This window comes from Coptis chinensis, chromosome 3 (genome assembly GCF_015680905.1).
Source record: "Coptis chinensis isolate HL-2020 chromosome 3, ASM1568090v1, whole genome shotgun sequence".
In the NCBI taxonomy this organism is placed as follows: domain Eukaryota; kingdom Viridiplantae; phylum Streptophyta; class Magnoliopsida; order Ranunculales; family Ranunculaceae; genus Coptis; species Coptis chinensis.
Genome location: NC_141458.1, coordinates 5831212 through 5856177, shown reverse-complemented (window position 1 = coordinate 5856177; position 24966 = coordinate 5831212). Strand labels below are relative to the sequence as shown.

Sequence of the window (24966 nt, the reverse complement as noted above, 5' to 3'; positions counted from 1 at the left end):
TTTAACCCTGTAACAGACATACCTTTAGACCAATTATGTGAGTAATAATTAAGAGTTAACACTGATTACGTGTTTTTATGCATTTCAGGCTTCAAAGTCCATTATGTGCAGAAATGTGCCACTTTAGCGAGATAAAGAAGCAGAGGTCGGTTACTAAGGAGTTCCGTGATTAAAGGCCAAGTTTCTAGAAGACAAAGCCTTTCCAAAAGCCCGGTCAAAAGCTGAAAAGTCAACGCGGGCAAAAACAGCACACAAAGTCAGTAGAACTTCCGAAGGCCATATCTTTGGACTCAGACCTCGGAATGGGGCCTAACTTATGTCAAAACGACCGGCTCGGAAAGAGGTTTCCAATGGTCTAAGCCTTGATCCAATCAGAGGAGCAACAGTAGACAAAAAGTATGTTGAAGCCAACTGCAGCTGAAGAGGCCTTTTTGGACTGAAAGAATTGGGTTTTGGGCCTGATTCTCTGGCCCAAAACATGGCTCCAAGCCCATGCACGATTTTTGGATCTGAATGTATAAAAACAAAAGCTTAATTCTTTGTTAAAGTATATAGTTAATGGTAGATAGTTAGACCTAGATTAGTTAGCCTCCATTAATTAGTTTTAGAACTTAGTTTAATTAGTTTCAATTCATTGTATTAGATAAAACCTTTGAATCTTGTTCTTCATTTTGATTAGATCATAAAAGTAGCATTTTTATCAATTTCAATTTTTGTCATTTCCATTTCTAGATCTAATTTCAATTCCTGTCCTTATTTCATTTGAGTCATTAAATTAGATTTCATTATTGTTTAATTAAGTAAATTTTAATTCTTTATATTATGTTTAGTTTTAATTTAATTGGAAATGATTGCGTAATGATTCTCAGCTAAACCTCCATTAGAGGGGGTTGAGAAGCCTTGATGAAAGCTTGATTCCGATTATCGTAGAGTCGTCGTAAATTCATTTCCACTCTAGAAGCGATTAGTTCACCATGAGAATGGGTTTAATCGTTCACATGCTAGTTATGAATTGGTAGGAATGCCATGTGTAATTAGGGATTAGGAGTAACCAATTGTTCTGCGAAGCAGTTCAATTCGGATTACGACGATTAAATGGATATCTGATTAAGTCGAAGTTAAGGTGGAATCAATCCCCTCTAACTCCTTATCATCGAATCAACGTAGCATTCCCTTAGTTATTCCCATAGTCGACTAGTTGCATTTTGTGGGTAGTTGCATCTTAGTCTAGTTGCCTTTTTCGTAAATCTCTCATTAGACTTTAGAGTTAAGAGTACTTACACTTGAGAACATAGCATGCGGAATGACTAAGAGTGGAACGAATCACTCTACTCCACTATATCTCATAGGATTGAGAGTAGAATCTTTGATAAAACATAGACCCAAAAGATCAAGTTTAGTTTTACTTGCGTTTAGAGTTCATCGCTTTATTTCGTAGGTAAGACTATATTCAAAAGTCACTTTTATCATACGACGACCGCGTTACTAGACTTGGGGGCTAGTGTCAACTTACTCCCATTTTATTTGTATAGACAAATATGTCTAGACGAGATGCAACCCACTAGAATGACGTTGCAATTAGCTGATCGGTCTATTAAGTATCCTAAGGGTGTCATCGAAAATGTTCTGGTAAAAATTCAGGATTTTTACTATCCGGCTGATTTTGTCATCCTCAACACAGAAGTCGTTAATGACTCTGTCCCGATCATCTTAGGGCGACCTTTTCTGGCAACTGCCAATGTGCTCATTAATTGCCGCGATGGTTCAATGTCCATGTCTTTTGGCCATCTTGCTGTTGAAGTCAATGTTTTTAAAACAAAGACACAGTTACCCGATTCGTCTATGGATGGAGAGGTTAGCATGATCGAGAGCGTTGCTCGAGATTATTTCAACAACACGTTCCCTGATAATCATATGCCCAAATTTCTTTCCTTTGGAAGTTCAGACTCCAACATTTCCATCCCTACATTAGTCGATACACATATTACGGATGAGGAGGAGATAGATGACTTTCTCAAAGATGTAGAAGACTATCATAGTAACGAGGATATGACCAATCTGGAGGAGCAATTCGATGAGTTTCTTCGAGCAGGTGATGAATCACCCTATCAAGAACTACTTTGCACAACATCCACCTCGATTCCCCTCCTTCCACCCTTTCAAAGGAATCTTGAGTTTGCACTCGATCCTGTTGTTTCTTCTGTGCTCCATAATTTTTTAAATCCACCTAGTAAACAACTACTTCAGAAGGACAAACCATTTGACACCTTCATTTTCAGAATTGAGATAGTCCCTACACACACAATGAATGTGTTTTGTGCTAAAACCACATCCTCATTGTTTACAGGCTGTCTTTCTACAACTTATCCGTATCCACCATATTCTTCACAACCATTCCCTTTTCCACACTTATTTACTAGCACACCCACTCATTCAAAAATGAAAAATAAGGTGCATGATAGGTTACATAATAGGGTTATCCGACTTCGCTTTCATTTCACTAGGTTGAGCCATAGGAAATCTTGGTGCTTGATTGTGTTTGGATATGTTTTCTGTGATATTTATTTATGGAATGATCCACAACTATTTCGGTTGTTGATATATGATAAACTGCATGTTCATACATACGTCTAGATAAAGTCTCGAGTATCGACTATAAGCGACTCAACTTTTGTGTTTGGTGCATTTCCTTTCATTTCCATATATTGGTAAGTGCACCATTAAGGTAACGGGCCCTCCCTATGGAGTGTGTGGCTGTAAGTACCGGATCCTAAGTCCACGGTTTGCATAATTCACGTTTTTCCACTCTTGCATGTTTTCTCGGATTTTTGAGTCATGTTTCTCATGGGGTGAATTATGTCCTTGTAATTGTTTTCTTTTTAAAATTAAAAAAAATATATATATATATATATATATATATATATATATATATATATATATATATATATATATATATATATATATATTAAAGAATAAACATAGTAATATAGGAAGTCTCGGGAATCTGACTTTAAAAGACCCACTGCAAAAAACAAATTTTCTAAGCTTCGTTGTAAAAAAATTGTTTGGGGGTGGGGTGTTCGTGTTCCGTACTAAATATTTATGTCCCATTAAAGTTGTTTAGGCCGTTTTATTGTATTACGATTCGGGTTGACATAATACATGAATTTAGAGTTCAATTGTTCGTATAACGTACGTCATGCACGCACTTAGAGACATTTTCCACTATCTTATATGTCATCCACGGTCGGAATAGAGTGTTTTATAGATCAGTGGATTGGAAATTCTCTCCTGATCATTTCCATATCTCATTCGCAAAAATCGGACCATTAACGAAGCGGCAATTTTGATTTGAAGTTTCGCGAAAAATCGAAAAAAAATCACAAATTTCGATTTTGGGCTTGGGCCCAACTCAATCCACCGACAACAAGAAGCCCTTCACCTTCACCATCAGTTCATCGTTTTCTTCTCCATCCGCCATTAACGACCAAGCTCCAAAACCTAAAAAACAAAATCAAAATAAAAAGAAAACAAAAATTTACCCACGCCCCTAATCAAATCCCAACCCAAATCGATTCCGAACACCACCCACCACAACCTCCACCGATTTTTATCACTAAAAACCACCGAAAATTCAAAATTTTGGTGCTGCCGCGCCACCACTCCACCACCACCACTGGTTGCTTCAACCGATCTATTAAAATCACACCACCACATCACATTTAAATCCCCAATACATTCCATCACTCACCTTTCACTCCTGCGATTCCCTCGTTTCGGCTCATTTTCCGAAGTTTACGCATGAACTCCGGCGCTCGCCTTCTACAGGAGGCGCTTTTCGCGCTTCTGTATATTTTTCTGAGTTTTTTGTCGAGAAGGCCTTTCGGCAAAAGCTGGGCCGACCAGCTCAAACACCGGAAATTTCACTTTCTTCAGGCTTTCGCTACGACTTCCGTGGACAGAAAATTTCCGGTTTTTAGCGTAGTATCGGATCATTCGCAGCTATTCCAAAGCGTAATTTTGAGATAGCGTCTCCAACATTGATACCGGAACAGTCTTTGAAGATTTGTTCCAAAGCACTACTTATGGTGCTTGGTTTTAGGCGGAGGCGATCACATTCGTTGGTACGGAGCCGCTTATGGTAAGACCGGATGCACTTTATTCTCCAACACTAGCATCTTATTTTTATGATAACTGCATTTTTTTCTTTGAAAGACCGGATGGAGAACACTTGTTCTCCATCAATATTGATAATGAACCAACGGAAATTACCAGGTTCTTGCTAGCATTTCTTCTTGGGATCAAGCTATGCCCATTTGAAATACAAGACCCATGGTGCTATTGGGTCGATAATATGTATGTCTACACTTATGAATTTTGCATGAGTCGTATGGCGGGCATTTTTCGTATTGAGGACCAAAGGGGAATATAACGTCGCCTTTGGTAGCTTTGTCCATGAACATAGGAACTGTTATGTTTTGGATCATGCTAAACATTTTAGGGAATGGCATTTTTCTTACGTGAATGATGCCACTTGCGCGTTTTCCCTTGCTTTAGCCACGGGACGTATGTGTCATGACCTTCCCGAACCTTGATGTCTAGTTTAGCTCGATCCCATAGCATGAGGCATAAGTACCTTCTTATGCCCGTTCTAGTTTTCGTATTATGCTATGTTTCTTTCTTTTTTGTACACGCTTCCACGGATTGGATTACGATTATTAATCGTATGACCCACCAATAGTATTATTCGATCTTTTAAATGCGGTGACTTGGCAAAGGGTGGAGGATACAACCTTATCTGGTTGCACCCTACACCCCGTCAGACCAAGTGGCTCTTAATAGGTTAGCAATCATATATGATAAATGGCGGGAAGCCTAGCAAATTATCATGGCATGGCAGGACGCGAAGGAACCTCACTTCTTTATGGAAGAAGAGGATGAGTAAGATGATGAGTAATGCGGGGGGATAAGGTAAGTTTTCATTCTAGTTAGTGTCTGCTTATGTCCCAAGCAATTTCATTCTTGTTAACCCCATAATGGGTAGAACTTCGTTATAGAGTTGTGTGGGTTTTTATTTCCTATATTAGTGCGTTCTAACTTTGTTTTATAGATGTTCCGAATTTCACGCGGCTTCAATGGTATTTTTTCCTACCCTCTTTATTTAAATGCTTTGAGGGACAAAGCATGCTTTTTTTGGGGGGGGGGGGGGACCATAGAAACACGGGTAATTAAGGCATCTGTTAGGATATAGATAGATATAATATGCATTTGTTTTCTAGTTAAAATTTTAAAAATTCAAAAATATAAATAAATAAGTTATGCTTTATACACTTAGGAATATTGGTATTGTTTTCTTTCTCCATGCTCTTAACAATCTAGAAGTCTCAATAGCTTTTGCATCGGAATAATTGTTAGAAACTTAGGTTAATATATAGGTAATAATCTTTGCATCTATCTATAAATATATTACATGAGTATCTATGATTGTTAGCAGTAAGTTTCTGAAATCTAGGCTAGAGTACTTATTCTACAAATCCTGTGAGAATATAGCCTAAAGCCTTTATATGAGCGAAACAATTGAGAAATGACACAAGGGAGAAGTAAAATCCGGATAGAGATATCACATGTCCACTTGCTTGATCACTAAACCATATCCTAAGCGAGAATTTAGGCCCTCTTTGGATCGATATAGCCAGAAATTCAAACCTATGAATTATTTTCCGCTAGTCGCCCCTCTGAGCCTTTCTTTAGCCTTTCATAAACCACAATCCCTCTACCCTGTTACAAAACAAAAACATAATAAATAAATATATATAAATAAATAAATCAACCTACCCAATTTAGAATAAGTCTGAGAATAGAATGAGGAAGAAAGAAGAAGAGAAAAACCTGTGTAAACAAAAGTTAGTTAATTGCTTCAGAAAATAAAGAAAAGAAGTTTCCATCCCAAGAAAAGAAAAATAAAACTAGAAATAAAATAAAAACTCCAAAAAAAAAATAGAATAAAAGGGAGTCAAAAGCCAAAGTAAAGAAAAAAAAAAGAGAAAAGAAAAAAAATATATATGGCTAAGGATGGAAACAAAGTATAGAAGCAAAAGAAAATAACAAGGTTTTCTCTAAGTTACATAATATGAAGACGCTATTATCTCAGACTTGTCCTTTTGAATATCCATTTCCTTCCTTCTTAAACCATCTCCTAATCCCATGCAACACCTAATAAAGACCTCTAGCTCGATTAGGAATAGGTTAGTGTGATAGTAAGTGGCGATGTGTTTGATCGACTCCGCTTCCTTGTTGTCATTGAGATTGTAAGGTAAAGTGTGCCCACTGCTAGCACTAGAGTAAATGAAAACTTGAGTGGAAAAATCAAAGTGTTGTATCTTGACTATTATTGTGAGAACCTACTTGGGGGCTATTCGAAGTTTCAGAAACGGACTGCTATTGCATTTCATAGTATTACTCATTGTATATATGTTTATTATAGATGATTGATTATTATGCATATATTAGCTTAGGGTTTTGACTTGGTTATTCTTGTTCATAGCTAGTGAAATGTATAGATAGTTTGGAGCATGAATATGGAAACAATAGTTTTATTTCTTAGTCGTTGTAGTATAGATGAAGTTTGTGAGTACCTTCATCTGGAAAAAACTCTCGAGACTATAACTCGGCCCACTAGGGAATTCCTAGTGGTTTAAGGCCTTGTTGCATATGGTCAATGCAATCGCGACTCAATAAACGAGTAGTTAGAACTCTTTTTTTTTTTGGTCACTTATTCTAATTTCTCATCTTTGCTTGAGGACAAGCAAAATGCTGTTTGGGGTGGTTTTATAAGAGCCCAAAACTGTAGTTTTAACCATCAGAATGGACATACCTTTAGACTAATTATGTGAGTAATAATTAAGAGTTAAACGATTCACGTGTTTTTATGCATTTCAGGTTTCAAAGTCCATTATGTGCAGAAATGTGCCACTTTAGTGAGATAAAGAAGCAAAGGTCGGTTACTAAGGAGTTCCATGATTAAAGGCCAAGTTTCGAGAAGACAAAGCCTTTCTAAAAGCCCGGTCAAAAGCTGAAAAGTTGACGCAGGCAGAAACAGCACACAAAGTCAGCAGAACTTCCGAAGGCCGTATCTTTGGACTCAGACCTCGTAATTGGGCCTACCTTACGTCAAAACGACCGGCTCGGAAAGAGCTTTCCAATGGTCCAATACTTGGCCTAATCAGAGGAGCAGAAGTGGACGAAAAGTCTGTCGAAGTCAACTGCAGCTGAAGAGGCCTTTTTGGACTGAAAGTATTGGATTTTGGGCCTGATTCTCTGGCCCAAAACATGGCTCCAAGCCCATGCACGATTTTTGGATCTGAATGTATAAAAACAAAAGCTTAGCTCTTTGTAATGGTAGATTTTTAGGTTAGAAAATAAAGGTAGCTTAGAATAGAAAGTAGCCATTATAATAGCTTCTAGATCTAGTTTTATTTAATTGTTTTTGATTAAGTGTAGTTTCAAATCCAACTATTGTATTAGATTAAACCCTTGAATCTTGTTCTTCATTTTGATTAGATCAATAAAGTAGTATTTCTACCAACTTCGATTTTTGTCATTTCCATTTCTAGATCTAATTTCAATTCCTGTCCTTATTGCATTGTAGTCATTAAATTAGATTTCATTATTGTTTAATTAGGTAAATTTCAATTATTTATATCATGTTTAGTTTAAATTTACTCGGAAATGATTGCGTAATGATTCTCGGCTAAACCTCCATTAGAGGGGGTTGAGAAGCCTTGATGAAAGCTTGATTCCGACTAACGTAGATTAAATTCGTAATTTCCTTTCCACTCTAGAAACGCGTTTAGTTCACTATGAGAATGGGTTTAATCGTTCACATGCTAATTATTAATTGGTAGAAATGCCATGTGTAATTAGGGATTAGGAAGAACCAATTGTTCCGAAGCGAATCAATTCGATTACTTGACGATTTGTCGTTAATAGGATTAAGTCGAGTTAAGGTGGAATCAATCCCCCTCTAACTCCTTATCATCGAATCAACGTAGCATTCCCTTAGTTATCCACATAGTCGACTAGTTGCATTTCGTGGGTAGTTGCATCGTAGTCTAGATGCCTTTTTTCGTAAATCTCTCATTAGACTTTAAGTAGAGAGTACTTACACGTGAGAACATTGCATGCGGAAGGACTAGGAGTGGAACGAATCACTCTACTCCACTATATCTCATAGGATTGAGAGTAGAAATCTTTGATAAAATATAGGCACATAAGATAGTTTTAGTTTTACTTGCGTTTGTAAGTTTCATCGCTTTATTTCGTAGGTAAGACTATGCTTCTTATGTTTTATCAGAAGGTGATGCGTGGGAGCCTCGAAATTTGAAAAGACAGGTTCAATGCACGTGTGCCTCTCCCACGTGGAAATAAAAACAGAACACGTGCCAAGAAAAGAAAGAGACAAGACAGTATAAAGAAGAGCGGTATACCACAAAAGGAAATGGAAATGGAAAAGTGGATTCTCGGTCCCGTTGTATATCCGTGGATCATCATCTGGACTGCTGACTTTCAATGGGACCGAGAGAGGGCATCTGTATAGGTCATATTCATGACATGGGGGGTTATTAGTGGCAAGTGGGCCAGATGCGGTATAAGAGGGAGAAGACATGCAATAGTGGATCATATTCCATAGAACCCTAATAGCAATGAAACCGACGCAGCACGTGGAGAGAGATGGACCGCTAGATGAAAGAGAGATCAACGAACCACAAGAAGAGGTTAGAAAGGAGAGAGATATAAAGAAGAAGACTCCATAAAGAAAGAGAAGAAAAAGGGGAGAGAAGAGAGAGAAAAGAAAAGACTAATACATTGAATCTAAGAGTTGGTACTATTTACATAGGATCTTAGTGGTTGTAATATCTGGTAATACAATTACCCAACTTTCTTTCTTACCATTCGCCATCTTTGCTTTCTCGCCTTTTGGCGTAAAACTCAAATTTTTCTGATTCCCTATTTCAGAGTTATCTATAGGGTCATAAATCGCCGGGATTTTGCACCCTCCTTCTGATTTGCCATTGTTCTGTGTTGTCCACGTTCCTTTTGTGCCGACGGTTCTATCCATTCTCACTCCATGATCAAATTTCTTCTTGGGAACTGTAAAAAAATATAACTCAGTCGTCGTAGTCCCATTGAATATATCCCTTGGCGATTCACTTCCATAAAGATCACGTTCCACAATGATGTTCTTCATTATCCCTCGTGGACCTTCGTCATAGATTTTCTCCCATAGGTAACATATGAGATCGACGTCAGTAGGAGCAAAACGAAATCCCACGGAGATCATCTTTACTTGTAAACAAAATATCACTTTTTTTTTCTAGACTAGCAAACAACTCTGACTTCTTCTTCTTCAATCCGCCTTCAACTTAATGCAAATAATTTTCTTTGTGTTTAAACCTAGCTAGCTTGTAGATGCTTTTGTAAGAAAGGTGGTCTTATATTTATAGACGTACACTTGAGATGGTGATGTCGGCATTTCTACAGGTTCTAGTTAGAACAGGTATCGGAGAATAGTTTGTACTTGGAGTCCTACTTAATGTAAACTCTTAGTTTCAGCTGAGCTAGATTCATCAAACCAATATCCACTACTTCTCCGAGCAATTACTAATGGCCGTTTGATCTCCATTTCTTGTGATTCCCAGATGTGTCGGTGTCCTATTGATCCATCTGATTGGTTTCTCATCGTTATATTGTTGTCCTTTTGATCCATTTGATTAAGTCTCTCAACATGAATATTGATCGAACTCCTCATTTGAACCGAATTACTAATGGTCGTTTCATCTCTATCCCCATTGGTGACTAAACGTATCTTGTTATTCCCAAATATTTTGGTGTCTTTTCGATCCATCTGATTAGTTTCTCATCATTACATTGTTGTCCTCGACATCCATTTGATTAATATTGATCGAACTCCTCATCAGAACCATATTCTATGCAACCACCATTTCACTTATCCAATTCGGACACCAAGTTTAATTACTTTTCAGCCAAGCGTTCCTAGGAAAATCGGCATTGTGCTTGAAAAACCTTCATGGTTTGGTTGAATATCTATATGATACAGATTCTGAGGATACTCTGTTTACTTGTTGGTCTCGTGCAATGGTTTGCAATGTTGCGTTAGTATTGACTGTGATTCATCTTTATTTTTAAAAAAATCCTTTTACACTGGGCTTCAGTACTTATGCTTGAAAGATAGCTATGTTGATTGGATTACTTACTGTTATAATGTTCTGCATGATTATTTTACATTATAATCTATAACGCAAATCTGAGAGTGGTATGATGGCATTGAATAGGGTTTTACACCAGATCCACCAATTCTATAAAGAAAGGAAGAGAAAACAGATTAAAACTACATGATACAAAGTTTAAGAAACTGATGAAAGAAAACGGACAGGGAACTGCACCATATCAATTCGGGCTATGACCTTTTTAGTGGAATCAGTAAAATTAAGGTTGATGAGGTCTGTAATTAGAGACATGATATTATCATACTTTACTGCATTTGAGACTAATATCTGATTTTGGATTTTTGGTAAATTAGTCGATTAAAACATAATATCATACACGCCCTAAGGATTTTTTAGAAATGTGTAGTAGGAGGGTAGTGAAACAGAGTTATTCTTATATAACAGGACTTCGAGTATATCCTTTAATGTTATGTTTAAGTTGTATCTAATGAGAATCGCTTTGGGATGCTGTAGTTTATCATTACAATTTGTTGTTTTTTCATATTTAGTTCCCTTCTATTATTTGTGTGACAGTAGATTATGTAGTGGCACGATCAGCGACCTTTGAAAGTGAACAACGGATTGACTAGGGGGCAAGGCTAAGGAGGGAGTAAAGGATCAGGGGATGGTGGAACCGCGGTAATGTATGCGGTGAACCCGCTTGGCACTGGGTACCTCCGCAGACCCATGTGTGCGCTGCTGCTGCCCTACACATGGGAAAAGGGAGACCCTGGGATTAGGGGATAGGTGGAGGGCTAGGATGAAGGGGAAGGGGGTATATAATGAATAGTGGAGAAAGAGAAAGGGAGGAGGAGAAAAAGAAAAAAGGAGGCGAGACTGAGGAAGATAAGAGGGAGAAAAAAGAGAAAAAAGGGGAGGAGATAGTTAGGGATACAACATTTGGCGCTGTCTGTGAGGCCAGATCAAAGCAACTAGAGAGATGTCGACAAGGGTGAAGAGAGGAGTAGGAAGTCCGAGAAAGGTGGTGGTTGCAGAGGGGGAGTCAGTGAGGAGTGACAGGGGAGAACAAGGCGGGGAAGAGACCACAGCGTCGGTTTCAGAGGGAACAAGGTTGTTGCATGAGGAAATAGCAAGATTGAGGGAAGAGAATGACGGACTTCAGAGGGAGAAGGAGACCATAGAGGAATCTGAGAGAGAGGAGTCAGAGTAGGAGAAAGAGGAGGAGAGGCCGAATCTAGTGGATAATGTGGGGTTGGGCTCACGAAGGAGCAAGTTAGGAAAATGATTGCCAGTTACCTGAAGGCAAATCTGGAGCAAGCCAAGGACGTAGGTGGAGCGGTGAACCAAGTGGTGGCGGGGATGAACCACAACCCATTGGCAGATGCGATCTGGAAGTCCGAGGTTCCAAAGCGGTTCAACCAGCCCAGATTTGAGAGGTATGATGGGAAGTAATCGAGACCACATACGGTGCCAATGTAAAGGAGTGTTTTAGTTCACCTTTACATATGAGGTTGGAGGGGGAATGGGGGTTGAATATGGTAAAGACTAAGTTCGTTGATGAGCGAACTGCCTACGTATCTTCTCTTGATTCTGGGGGGAGAGAAGAATCAGGTCTTACGTAGTTCATGTAGGTGGTATTTATAGACATAGGGAGGTGTAGATCCACGAGACATGTGCACTGACATGTACATATGTAGGGTGGAGATTAAGAATGAGTGTTAGGTTGGTTTTGGTAGGAATGGTGTGATGATTGGGAGTGGGTGCAGTAGCTCATATATCACGGTGATTGGAAGTACAGGTATGGCTCTGGTAATGATTACATCGGGATAGGGGATGGTGTCATCACTCAAAGCGTTCTGCTTGAGGTCGTCTATTCGACTTGAGGTATTCTGGAGCAAGCTGAAGTGTACCACCTACATGAAGCGATTTGCTTACAAATCGACCTTGGAGGTCAATGATATGAGTTCACTACGATCTCTGCTTATGCTTAATGCGTGATTAATATTCCTCAATGAGAATATTACTCCCTTACACAGCTCATTGAGTTTCATATATCAATTGGTTGTACCTGGGAAGCAATCAGACCGATTTTTAGCACTTACATGGTTAGGCAAACGGGAAAAATTGTGAAGTTGGTCATTACATTTTTGCGGACCTAAGGGCATCACCAATGGGGCCTTTATAAGCCCCTCTATCTTTAAACTAGCTTGATGCATGTGCTGACGCACATGTTTTTATGTCCAAAATAAATGATTAAGACATAAAGGGTACTATAGTAAATATAGAAAAATAACATGTACAAAACTGTCATAAAAAATGTGACCAAGAGTCACAAATCACCGAATAAACAAATATTATACTACTGTCGCGGGACTGTAGCTCAGGGTCAGAATTTTTAAATTAGTAAAAAGATTTGAGGGACCAATACAGAAATGGGTTTCCAATGCAGCCCCTATATGGGCCTTTATAGATACCATCCTGGAAATATGTCTTTATTTTTGTCACAATTTTAAAGGACCCGATCCGTTTCGCAAATACAGCCCATAAGGATTTCCATTGAAGTATTCAGTGTTCGAACCCCCACTTCAACAACTTTTTCCAACTTTTTCAATATTTTAAATTTTTTTAGACCAAATTTAAAAGAGGAAATGAATTTCGGAGGATTGCTACCACATGACTCAAACCTAGAACATGGAGGTCACAAGTCAAACACACTTCCACTATACTAGTTTTATATTAGTTGAAAGCTTATGCTAGATTTACCATTGAATATAAAGGTCTGCATTGTATAAACCAAAATATAAAGATTCTCTGTGTCCCTTGTCTCCTCTAAACACACCTTGAAAAGCTGACGTGGCCCTCTATTTTGAGGGCCTGCATTGGTGATACCCTGATATCACCATTACTTCCAAATATACATATGCGTATGAACATGTCCTACTTAATTCAGATGGTTCTCATAAACAAACACCACTATTTCAGATTTTTCAGTTATGCCCCGAGACATCATGTAAGCTCGCATGGACCAAAAACAATGTGTTCTATGCTGATTAATAAATATGAAAAACAAATCATCACTTACATTTTAGAATCGTTTCTAAATATGTCGTTAAACCGTTCGTCCCACATTAATCTTTTATGGTCTTCATCTCCGATCTAAGTGGTTTGCGGCGGCTGCGATGAGTCTTCGAGAGGAAGTAAAATGGGGTGTGTTGCCCTCAGTTTCTTTTCATCGCCATCATCACCAAAACACGACGGTATCGGAAGACGTGCAAGAGCTCCACTACCACATAACTAATTGCCAACTATAAGGACCCCCCCCCCCCCAATTATTTTAGCAAACTTCTATTACTGCACCCCCAAATTTTCACAACTATAACTATAGTGAGAATATAATCAACAAAAAAAATAGTATGAAAAAAAAAACTAATAAAAAACATTCCAATAAACCAACATTTTTTTTTACTTCTTTTTTTGCTCTTACAAAATTATCATTTATCATTTATTTTGAGTCCAAAACCATTAAAGATGGACAAATGTGTCTTTGAATGTTTGATGGGTTAATGAGACTAAAATAAATAGCAAAAGGCTCAAAGCCCAACCAGTCAGTTTGTATAATTCTAAGGGTTATTTAGCTTTTGGGCCCAATTATAATTAGATTATTTGCGTTTGGTCACCAATTGATCGTTTATTAGACATTGGGCCAAAATTGACAGTTGACTGTGTTGACTCTGTGTTTTCCATGACTCGACTGTTGGGCCCAAAAACAACTTTTATGTAATGCCTAAAACACTCTTGCACGTGTTTATCTCGAGACTTTTCAAATATCATCAAAATAACGGTCAAATCTGAGATATAATCTAACGGTCCCAATTAAATAGCCGTTAGAAGTTGTCTTCTTCACTCATCTTCACTCTCTTTATATTATGAGAACATTCCACTATGAGAGCCTCCATTCACAGTTATCCAATTTACAACTTCTTCAATTTTTACAACAAATAATGGGTGGAAGTTGTGAAATTGTTCGTCTCTTCTCCAAAGGTATGTTTCACACCTCTTGACATGTTGGAGCTTTAACTTCTATAATGGCAGTTCAGTTGGCCCAAACGCAAAATAAACTATCTTTATTAGGACTAATCCCTAATATGGTAGATAAATGTTGGCACTAACCACTAATATAAGCATCTAGTTTTTTTTTTTTAGGTCTGCCAGTTTAATAAGGAAGAAGGGCATTATGCTTCAACATGCTCTCACATAGGTCTTCACTGCCCTAAAGCATACTGTTGTGACTTTATGCGTGTTGTTATAGAGTACAATGAGACTGGAACCCTAGAGAAAAAGTTTCTTAGGTGCTCAAGGAATGGTTGTGGTGCTGTGCAGGAGATTTACTCAAACAAAGAGGTGATTGCACTAGTCTGTTAAATATGCAAGGAAGAATCTCCTATCTGCAGGGGTTGTCTCCTATGTGAACAATGTCATCTACCTACTAGTGCAGATGGTGTTACTCACTGTGTGACTGTGAGAGAGTGTGAGAGACTGAGAGGATGTAATTGTAGGAACCGTTATTTCAAGATGACAATTTCTACAAACCACGAACACCACGCACAGCGGAATTAATGGGTGTCCACGATTTGTGAGTGGAAACATACCTTTGAGAATCGGTTTAGATCTAATCTCTGAGAATTCAAGCTATGAATCTGAATCAACAATCAACCCCTTGATTTTCTGTTGTATTCTTTAGAATAGATTAGACGTTGTGTGGACAACAATCTACTAATCCCTTTCTTTCTCTCAAGATCATAAACAAATTCAAATTTACTTTTCTTGCCTCTTTTTCTAAACAATGAATAATGATTTTCGGCCAAGAGAAAGAGTATTCTATTTATAGGCTACAACAGGGACCATGAGGAGAAATTAGGGTTGGACCTCCTGACGGGCTTGGGCTTCCCATGTTCGCCCAGAACACATGACCTAAGTTCGTCAACAAATGGCTTATTCCACTAAAGGCTATTGTTGCACTACCGCCCTAATCCCAAATTACGTGTCAGCGTTTATGGGCTCCATATTATATGCTCGTTGATCTCCTTGTGTTTAAGATATCGAATGTCCGTTGATTAAGTCAAGTTACTGACAACTACATTAATCAACTTCTTATGTCCTTGAGTAGTACCACTCAACCTCATTGTCATGTCGGAATAAATCCACCTACAGGGTTTACATGACAATCTTTTTGAGCTCCTCAAGGGGACATCATCAACTTGATTTCCTGCGGGCCACGGATTCTTTCTATAATCAACAGCACACCTTACATACAATGTCATTACCCAATTCATCAAGTTTGTTGATTCACAAATGAATCTCACTCATTGATGATATAAAGTAATATACAATGCACATAAGTGCCCGTTATTATATCCGGATTAAGAGGACAAACATCCATAATAACAGAGGTGTTTGTTCTCTTATATTATCAGTATATGAAGAAACAACCTCACTTGGTCCTGTTCAATACACACAAAGTGTACTAGTGTAATCCTATAGTCAAGATAGACTAATACCAGATTATACTACAACCGTACCAATGGTTTGTCCAAATCCATTTAGGTTGTAAACGATTACTTATACTTTATAAGGTACTGATGATATGATCTTCTGTGTGTTCATACTATATCATCTACAACATAAAGTATTAGACACATGCATATAACTAATAACATATATAATATGCATAACATTTGGCCATATGATTCGCATTCAAAATATAAAGAATTAGAGTTAATATAAAAGTAATGCTTTTAGTATATAACCCTATCAGTAATCAGTACTCTATATGTGTTGAAGTAGTGTACAGGCGTGCGCCTATCATCTGTGTGGAAGTTACAGTCATTACAAAACTTCAAAAAACATGTTTAGTCTTCATTCATTCATTCAAACAAAGCCACAGATGCTTAAGTTTGTAAACAACCAACAAAATACCACCAAAATGCTTTAACATGCCATCATCAACAAATTCAACAGTCAGTCTATCTCCACCATCAAAATGAAATGACAAACCAAAAACATATCATTGCCTAATAAACAGAGTATCTCAACTAAGCAAGACATCCACTACTTGGGTTGGGAATGAGTAAGAGACTTACTGAACACAGGGCAAGGTGTTGATTGTCCTAGTGTGGAGGGTGGTTGTGAATATTCACCTAACCACCAGCCCAAGCCTCTACCACCTCCTCTGCCTGCATCACCTCTTGTACTATATCTTATTGGGTTTTCAGTCTGGACATTTGTAGTCTCAGTTGTACCACCAGCTCTACCACCTCTAGTTGCTCTAGGGATATCATTCACAACTTCCTAAACTTCGATCAGGTTCATTCACTACTTCATGCACATTGACATTGTGATCCCTACATCTTCTGCCACCACCTCTAGTTGCTCTAGGTATATCATTCACTTGAGGTTCACTTTCATTGTTGTCCACATTCTCAACTTGAGGTTCACCTTCATTGTTGTCCACATTTTGAGGCTCAACTTCATTGGCTTCATTGTCTTCAGTTGATTGCTTTGATTTTTTGGATTTCCTACCTTCACCCTTTCCTAGTGGATATGTCCTCCTATTGTGCCCTGGCTTATGACATTTCTTGCACTTTCTGTTACTTGTCGCCTTCTCTTCATCATCAGCTCTTATTCTCTATTTTCTAGGCCTACCTGGATGCCTCTCAAGTGGTGGAGGGTCTACATGGTTTTCTGGTTGAACCTATCATTAACATTAAACAATGCACAAGTCAAACCCTTATAAGTAACCTAACCAGTTCATATAACAACTTGCACAAGTTAAAAGCAATTTACCTTGCCCCAATCCTCCTCATTATCAAATGGAAATATAAAACCAGCATAAGTTGCTCTGAATGCATTGACATGATAGTATGGACTACAATACCTGTTTACATTCAAATTTCAATTGTTATACTTAGGGTTTAGAATACATTAGCATATCAATATCCTATCATTTAAAGGTTAATAGTAAAAATTTGCCTTGTCCAACTTTCTTTTCCTGGCCTCAATGATCTGATCACAACTATAGCATGCACACATGGAAGCCCAGTCATTTGCCAAACAATGCACTGACATTCTTGTTTAGACAAGTCCACTACAAATTTTTTTTCACTTTTGATGTTGATGGCACAATAGGCAATGAGTGACACTCCTGAAACCTTATATCTGGTGTGCTTCTTCTCAAGTCTTGCAATGACATCAGTAATAGCTGAAATCAACTCATTATCTGGCATCTCACATGAAATCTCTCTTCTTTGATGCAATAAGCTCATAATTGCCAGACTATATTTGTCCACAAACTGAATTAAAGGTTTATCCCTAATTTTTAGGATCCAGTTGTTAAATGACTCACTGAAATTGTTTGTTATAACATCAAAAGGTGCCCTAGCCCAGCAGCTCTTGGGTTCTCTTTCTAACCACTCTTTTGCCTCTAGGTCATCCTCCTCTAACTGATCCATAAACAAGTCATGCTCAGGTACCTTGTATGCCTTTGATGCACCCCAACTTAGACTTTGCAAGTAATCACCCTTGAAATCTTTCTTAAAATTCTTATACATGTGCCTAAAACAAAATCTTCTTGTCAAATGCAACTGAAATATGATATAATAACAAAAATAATTATAAGAAAACATAATTTGTTGTACCTGTGATTTGCAAAAGGAAATTTGGAATCAACATCATCTAGAAGTCCCTTTTATCTGTCTGATATGAATGTAAGATTCTCAGGGTGTTTGTTCAAGTGTGGTTTTAGATTTTTCAAGAATTCATTCCATGTATTTTTATCTTCCCCCCTGCATATATATATATATACCAAGAGGAAAGAGCCCATTTTGTGCATCTAACCCAATGACACTAAATACACAACCCCCATATTTACCTTTCAAAAAGCATCCATCCATACCAACAACTGGTCTACATCCTTGAACAAATCCATCAAGTGATGCCTTATAGGCCAGGAAAAAACCAACACACTCACCATCTTGATCCCTATACCATTTTGAAAATGATCCTTCATTCCTAGCCTTTTAAGTATTTGTGCTCTAAGTTCTGCTATCTTGTAGTACCTAGCTTCATAGTTACCATTGATCCTCTCAAGCACTCTAACTTTAGTCTTCCTAGCAGTCTAATAAGAAAGTTGTACCCCAAATTGGTTCAGCACTTCCAACATTAAGTCTTTGGGCCTCATCTGTGGATGAGATCTTAGAAAACCTTTTGCTTTTGCTTGTGCATTTCTGTTTTTTTTCATCAGCCTCACAAGTGTGAGTCTCCACAAAGTTCCTCAACTTGAAAGTGTGTTTGTCACTCATAACAGTACATTACACCCTCCAACCACATTCTTTATCCTTACACTTTAATTGGATCCTACTCTTATTATTTCTCACTTGTTCATAACTAAACTTTTGGTATATTGCTAGGTTTTTCATAAACTCCCTACACTCTTTATATGTTCTCCATTCCATTTTAGGCAGCAATTTCCATCTTGTTTCTGTGCTTGGATTTCCATCTACTCTTTCTTGTTCTTCATATGCATACAAATTCTTTGGTAACTTCACAAAAGAAGTGATGTCATCATCCTCATCAATATTATCCCCATCCAAATCCAATTGCTCATCCACCAAATCATGTACTTCATCATCATTGTCATTGTCATTGACATTGTCTTTAGGGTTAGGCATAAAATTAATATCTTCCTCATCAGATGAAGGTTCACTAATATAACCAGTAGTCAGCTTAATACTATGACCATACTCAACTCCCACTTGTATAAACATATCAACCTCATCATCCTCACTAGCTCCACCATCTTCAACTTCATTATCAACCAAGTCCTCAAATGCCACACCACTATCAGTCACAGTTGTCCAATCCTTAATCACATCCTTTGCAGTAAGTTGAGGTTCCACTCTAACTTCAGCTTCAACTTTAGAGACAACTTCAGCTAAATGCCCAAACAAGAGTTTCTTGGTTTTCATAGGTACTGTTGGTGTAGGATGAAGTCTTGGTGACTTTCTTAGCTGAACATTGATTGGGTTTGAAGCTTTTGGTGTTGTTGGGGGTATTGGAAGGAACATGGTTAAGCCTAGGTGATTTCCTAACTTCAGCCACCCTTTGTTTTTTGACTTTTGGTGTTGTTGGGATTGTTGGGTTAAGTCTAGGTGATTTCCTTATTTCATGGTTGATTGGGTTTGTTGGTTTTGATGTGGCTGGGATTGGAGACTGGTTTGTGGATATTGGAGGCTTGAAGGGCTTATTCAGATTGGGCTGGGCTTTATTTTGTTGTTGATTGGACACAATTTTGGGAGGGCCTTTACTTAGGATTAGGGTTTCTTCTAAAGTGGCCAATGTGACAAATAAATGATACAAGCCATTCCTTTCAGGTTTAATCAAATCCCACATCTTCAACATATCATTATCATTACTAAAATAAGTCAAATGTCCCTTAGCAATGAATTGGACACATGAGACTGGTTTCTCATCCCCAAAATTCTTATGTATCTCCTTAAGCAAATCAAGATAACACATCTCATCACCATTCACCTCATAGTTACAACTCCCCACACCCCTATAGTAAGAGTAACTAAGCTTGCCAGGTGCAAAAGGCATCCAAAAACTATCATAGTGCAGCCTAAATATCCTATCACCTCTCAAAGTACACATAACTGATACAACCATAGAATAACAATAAGGGTAAATAACTGATATCAAGACATAGAACATATGATAACTTCATTTCATTTCATAAACTTCAAAACATTGAAACATCATATAAAAACCATAGCACCATTCATAAAAAAACATAAACATAAGTTTAACAACCAAACATATATAGCAACCTAAACATAACACAGTAGCATCCTTACATACTTAACAACCAAACATAACATAATAACATTGAAACAGTCATAACATAAAGCTTTAAAGTCATCACTTCTTCCTCTTATCCTTGAGTGCAGTCTGTAGAGCTTGATACTCCTCAGGACACAGTAAAGCTTGCACAACCACCCTAGGTTGTGCTTGATTTTCTTGTCCAAGATGTGTTTGACTTGAACTTCCCTCACCTTTAGCCTTACCCTTACACTTACCTTTCCTAAAATAGTCCTCAAAATAATCCTCCTCATCCTCGAAATAATCCTCCTCATATGATGAATATGGAGGTAGTCCTACAGCCACCCTTTGTGCTTCTTTCTTGTCCCTATATTCAGAAAGATGCTCATGGACTTCCTGATGAGAAACATCATCACCATGCTCATCAACATAAGCTCTAGCAAGCATAACCTCATCAGCAGGATAATTGTTATACCCTAATCTACAAACACCCATTAAATGGGGCGGATAATCCTCACCCCTCCTTCGTGATGGACCCTTGCCCTTTCTAACACCCTTGCCTTTACTTTTGCCCATTTTATATTCAACAATGTGACAGAGAGACAAGTCTGTGAGAGACAATATGCAACAAGTTACTTTACAACACATACAATACATATGAGTCTCACTTGAACCTATCTGACATTATTCAAATTCAAAGTGTGTCCAGTTTTAGTAAAAAACACCAATTTATTTGTTTCCAAAATTTGGGTTTGGGACCACATGTTATTATTAAAAAAAAATTAAGGTTAGGGCCAATTTTTTTAATAGCAAATTAAGGTTTGGTCAACCACGTAGATTTTTTTAAAAAAAAATATTCAAAACATGCAAACTGTAAAAAAACAATTGAACAAACGAAACTAAACAATGAAGTGAAAAGTTTGTACTTACAAACTGACTTTCCTTAAGCTTTAATCCAAATATCATATCATAAAGTGCTCAAAGCTGCCACGTTTATTTCCACCCAGTAATCTAAGGTTTGAATTGATACTCCAAAATGTGTTACTTTAAGAAGCTCGTCTGGGTATTTTAAGAAAATATGAAGAAAGTGAGTTGAGCAAATGATGAGAGAGTGTTGTCTGAAGATGATAATGAGAGAGTGTTGTCTGATGATGAAAGAGGTTAGGGTGAGAGAGCGGTTAACTGAGTGTTTTTCCCGTTAATAGGATATGTAGTGAGAGATTACAACACGTGTTACAACTAAACGGTCGGGATATAAAGTCGTGCTGGTCGTTGATCTCAAAATAACATTGATCTCTGCCCGTTCATTTTAATCACGTGTAAGGGTAAATTAGTTATTTCAGAAAGTATGGACAGATCACCGTCAATTTTGGCCCAATGTCTAATAAACGATCAATTGGTGACCAAACGCAAACAATCCAATTATAATTGGGCCCAAAAGCTAAATAACCATAATTCTAATCACCCATAACAAACCCGTACACTCTCCCTCCTTTCTTTCACTCTCAATTCTTAAACAAGCGTTAGACCCCAATCCAAAAAAAAAACAAAAAACAAAAAAAAAAATCATAAAGGATTTGCACGCAGCTTGTTGCATGTTTGTCCTAATTATTTATAAAATGCGTTATCATTATCAATAAAATTTCCACTTAAAAAAAACAAAAACAAAAACAAAACAAGATAATTTTTTACTTTCAATGTTAATCTTTTATAGTTTTCCCCACATGATAGTAAGGTTATATACACTTATAGCATTATAGGAAGTTAATAATTTGTTGAATTGTTGTAGACACTGTTCTAAAAATCGGTCTAGGCGGCTGCCTAGGCAGTCTCTAGGCACTAGGCAGTGCCCAACTGACTCGCCTAGGCCCTAGTCGTTTAAAAAATTGGTGAACCGATTGGGCGGGTCTAGGCAGACCGATTAGGCGGTCTAGGCGGTCCAATCAATTTTTTATTTTTTATTTTTTTTTAAATGATTAAATGTCAAAAATTAAAGGCCCGTGTAGACTTAAGATTTGAATGAGTTTAAAACACTAAAGTCTAATGTAAATTATATGCCACTATAACAAAGAAAATGTTTTTATATGAAGTTGATATTCTTCAATTATTACGCATTTTTATAATAAGTATCTTTGTTTGTGTTTATTTTTTGAGTTATGGTAAATGATTTTCTTCATTTCTTGTAGTATAGGTGTGTATTGCTATATATATTAGGAAAAAAAACCGCCTAGCGCGGCCTAGGCACTCTCCCACCGCTCGACTAGTGCCTAGCGTTTTTTAGAACAATGGCTCAGATATTGTTTCCCCAGTACCAACATGTAACTACATTTGATTCTGTAGGCCCATTAAAATTATCCATCTGCTCACTATTATTGGCCCAATGACGTAAGTTATCTCTAGTTCTACCCACTACTACTTCAGGACACGTGAAGTGAAATGCATCGAAGGAGTTTGACGTGGGAATGTTGGGGGCCTCAACAAGTGCCCTTGGAGTCGACCCATGTAACTGAGCAAGACTAGCTACCCTTATGTCATTATCACCAGTCCCTGACCTATCTTTTTGTGCCAGATTTGAGGTACGGTTGATACCATGATATGCCGAGTGATCCTGACATTATTCAAATTTCCTTCAGAACACGTTAGCCCATCCGTAGAAAAAATATTCAAACTGGTTCCAGATTGAGCGGCCCTTTTTTTTTTTGCATAATCAAAATCTGTTTTATTACTATCAAGAAGGGATTACATTTGCATTGTCATGCTCCCGGCTTTGTTTCAGCCATATTTAAACTATCTGACAAGGAATACTAGGGAAAATAAACTGATAGTCCACTTCTCTGTTTAGTGGGATGAGTGTTCAGTTGTTATACTGTGAATTTCTAGAAGCAAAAGCAGATAGCTTGTGAGCAACTAAGTTTCCACTTCTGTGTACATAAGTAATATCTACAGAACAAAAAAGTTCAAAAAGTTTTGCTACATCCCAAAGTATCATTTGTAGTGCTGTCCAAGAAAGATTTGTTGGTTTGTTTCCCAGAAATTCAACTGCAGCTTTCGCATCCAACTCCACTTGAAGCTTTATGCAGTGGTTGTTTGCGCACCAACTGAGGGCTCTGAGAAGTCCTCGACAGTCCGACTCTTCTGCACTGGAAGACCAGCTTGTGCTTGTTCCTGCAGCCACCAATTTGCCTTTGTCATCTCTCAACACATACCCATAACCTGCTTGTTTATTTGTTTTATGAAAACTAGCATTTACATTCAACTTTAGATGTTCAGGAGGAGGTGGAAACCAATTAACAGGTAGAGACAAAAGCAGGTTGTTAGAGTTTGGATTAGGTATAATAAGTTGATCAAAAAAATTTATTATGACTTTTCTTATTCTGATCAGAGAAGGTGTAGGCTTGTTATGAAGGATGTTACATCTGTCCATCCATATCTACTATCTATATACTAAAGCAAAGACCTCTAATAGAGGATTTTCTCTCTCCTATGTGGCACTCTAATATGAGAGTTAGTTTTTTTTCTCTCTTATGTGAAACTCTAATATGAAAGATAATCTTTTCTAATAGCCTACAATCTCACGTACATAGAACCTCTTTGGAGAGTTTTAGTGTATTTCTAATTCTTATATTTGGAGAGTTGGAGTGTATTTCCACTTCTTATATATTTTATCAGATAAACAAAATTGCTAAAAAATAGGTGATTTATAAAAGGTTACGAATCAAACATTTTTAGTGTTCCAATTCTTATATATTTGATCATATAAAAAAATTTGCTAAAAATATGTGATTTGTAGAAACTAATTCCCTATTACAAATCATACAATTTTAATAAAGCACCGACTTATTTCGAATATATCCTTAACACGGCCTCAAAACATACTTAAAAACAATTATACAAAAAATAACATCACAAAATATATAATAGAAAATTTTTAAAAAAAATAACGGCAAAGCAATAATGACAAATATTTTTAAAAAATATATAATAATGAATGAAACTAACGTAAAAAAACAATTAATGGGGAACCGAAAACTGGATGCAAATGCATCAAACTATAACCTCAAATAATATTTAACAGAAAATCGAAAATTGGATGCAAATGCAAGTATTAAACTAATCTTAAAAAGTAATATATAGAAAATTGGAATATGGATACAACTGCATTAAACTAACCTCAAAGAATAATTAACGGAAAATCAAAACTTTGATACAAATACATCAAACTAACATAAAAAAAATAATTGTCGGAAAATCGGAAACTGGATGCAAATGCATTGAGCTAACCCTCAAAGATTAAATTAACGGGAAATCGAAAACTTGATGCAAATGCATTGAACTAACCTCGAAGAAAAATTAATTATAAATTAGAAACATGATGCAAATACGTGGAACTAATATTAAAAATTTATTAACGGGAAATCGAAAACCGAATGCAACTACACTAAACTAATCTCAAAAAAAATAAACTGGATGCAAATGCATTGAACTAACCTCAAGAAATAATTAATGGGAAATCGAAAATTGGATGCAAATTCATTGAACTAACCTCAAACAATAATTAACGGGAAATCGGAAACTATATGCAAATGCAATTTTATCAAATAATAAGCGAGAAATCAGAAACTTGATGAAATGCATTAAACTAATCTCACGAAATAATTAATGGAAAATCAGAAACTGGATGCAAATGCATTGAACTGACCTCAAAGAACAATTAACAGGAAATTGGATGCAAATGTATTGAACTAATCGAAAAGAATAATTAACGAGAAATCAGAAACTGGATGCAACTACATTGAACTGATCTCAAAAAATAAATAACAGGAATTGAAAATTGGATGCAACT

At 37.1% G+C, this 24966-nt stretch overlaps 1 protein-coding gene across 1 annotated transcript; it reads right to left on the bottom strand.

The window, feature by feature from the left end:
* Positions 1 to 8884: 8884 nt before the first annotated feature.
* Positions 8885 to 9340, bottom strand: LOC147507541 (NAC domain-containing protein 41-like). The gene has a single exon (XM_086596315.1). It carries the CDS (start codon positions 9338 to 9340, stop codon positions 8885 to 8887), a length of 456 nt encoding a protein of 151 aa, XP_086452441.1.
* Between the last annotated feature and the right edge of the window lie 15626 nt (positions 9341 to 24966).

Excerpts from the sequence above, each read along its gene's own strand:
- LOC147507541 (XM_086596315.1), bottom strand. The coding sequence starts at position 9,340 with ATGATCTCCGTGGGATTTCGTTTTGCTCCTACTGACGTCGATCTCATA.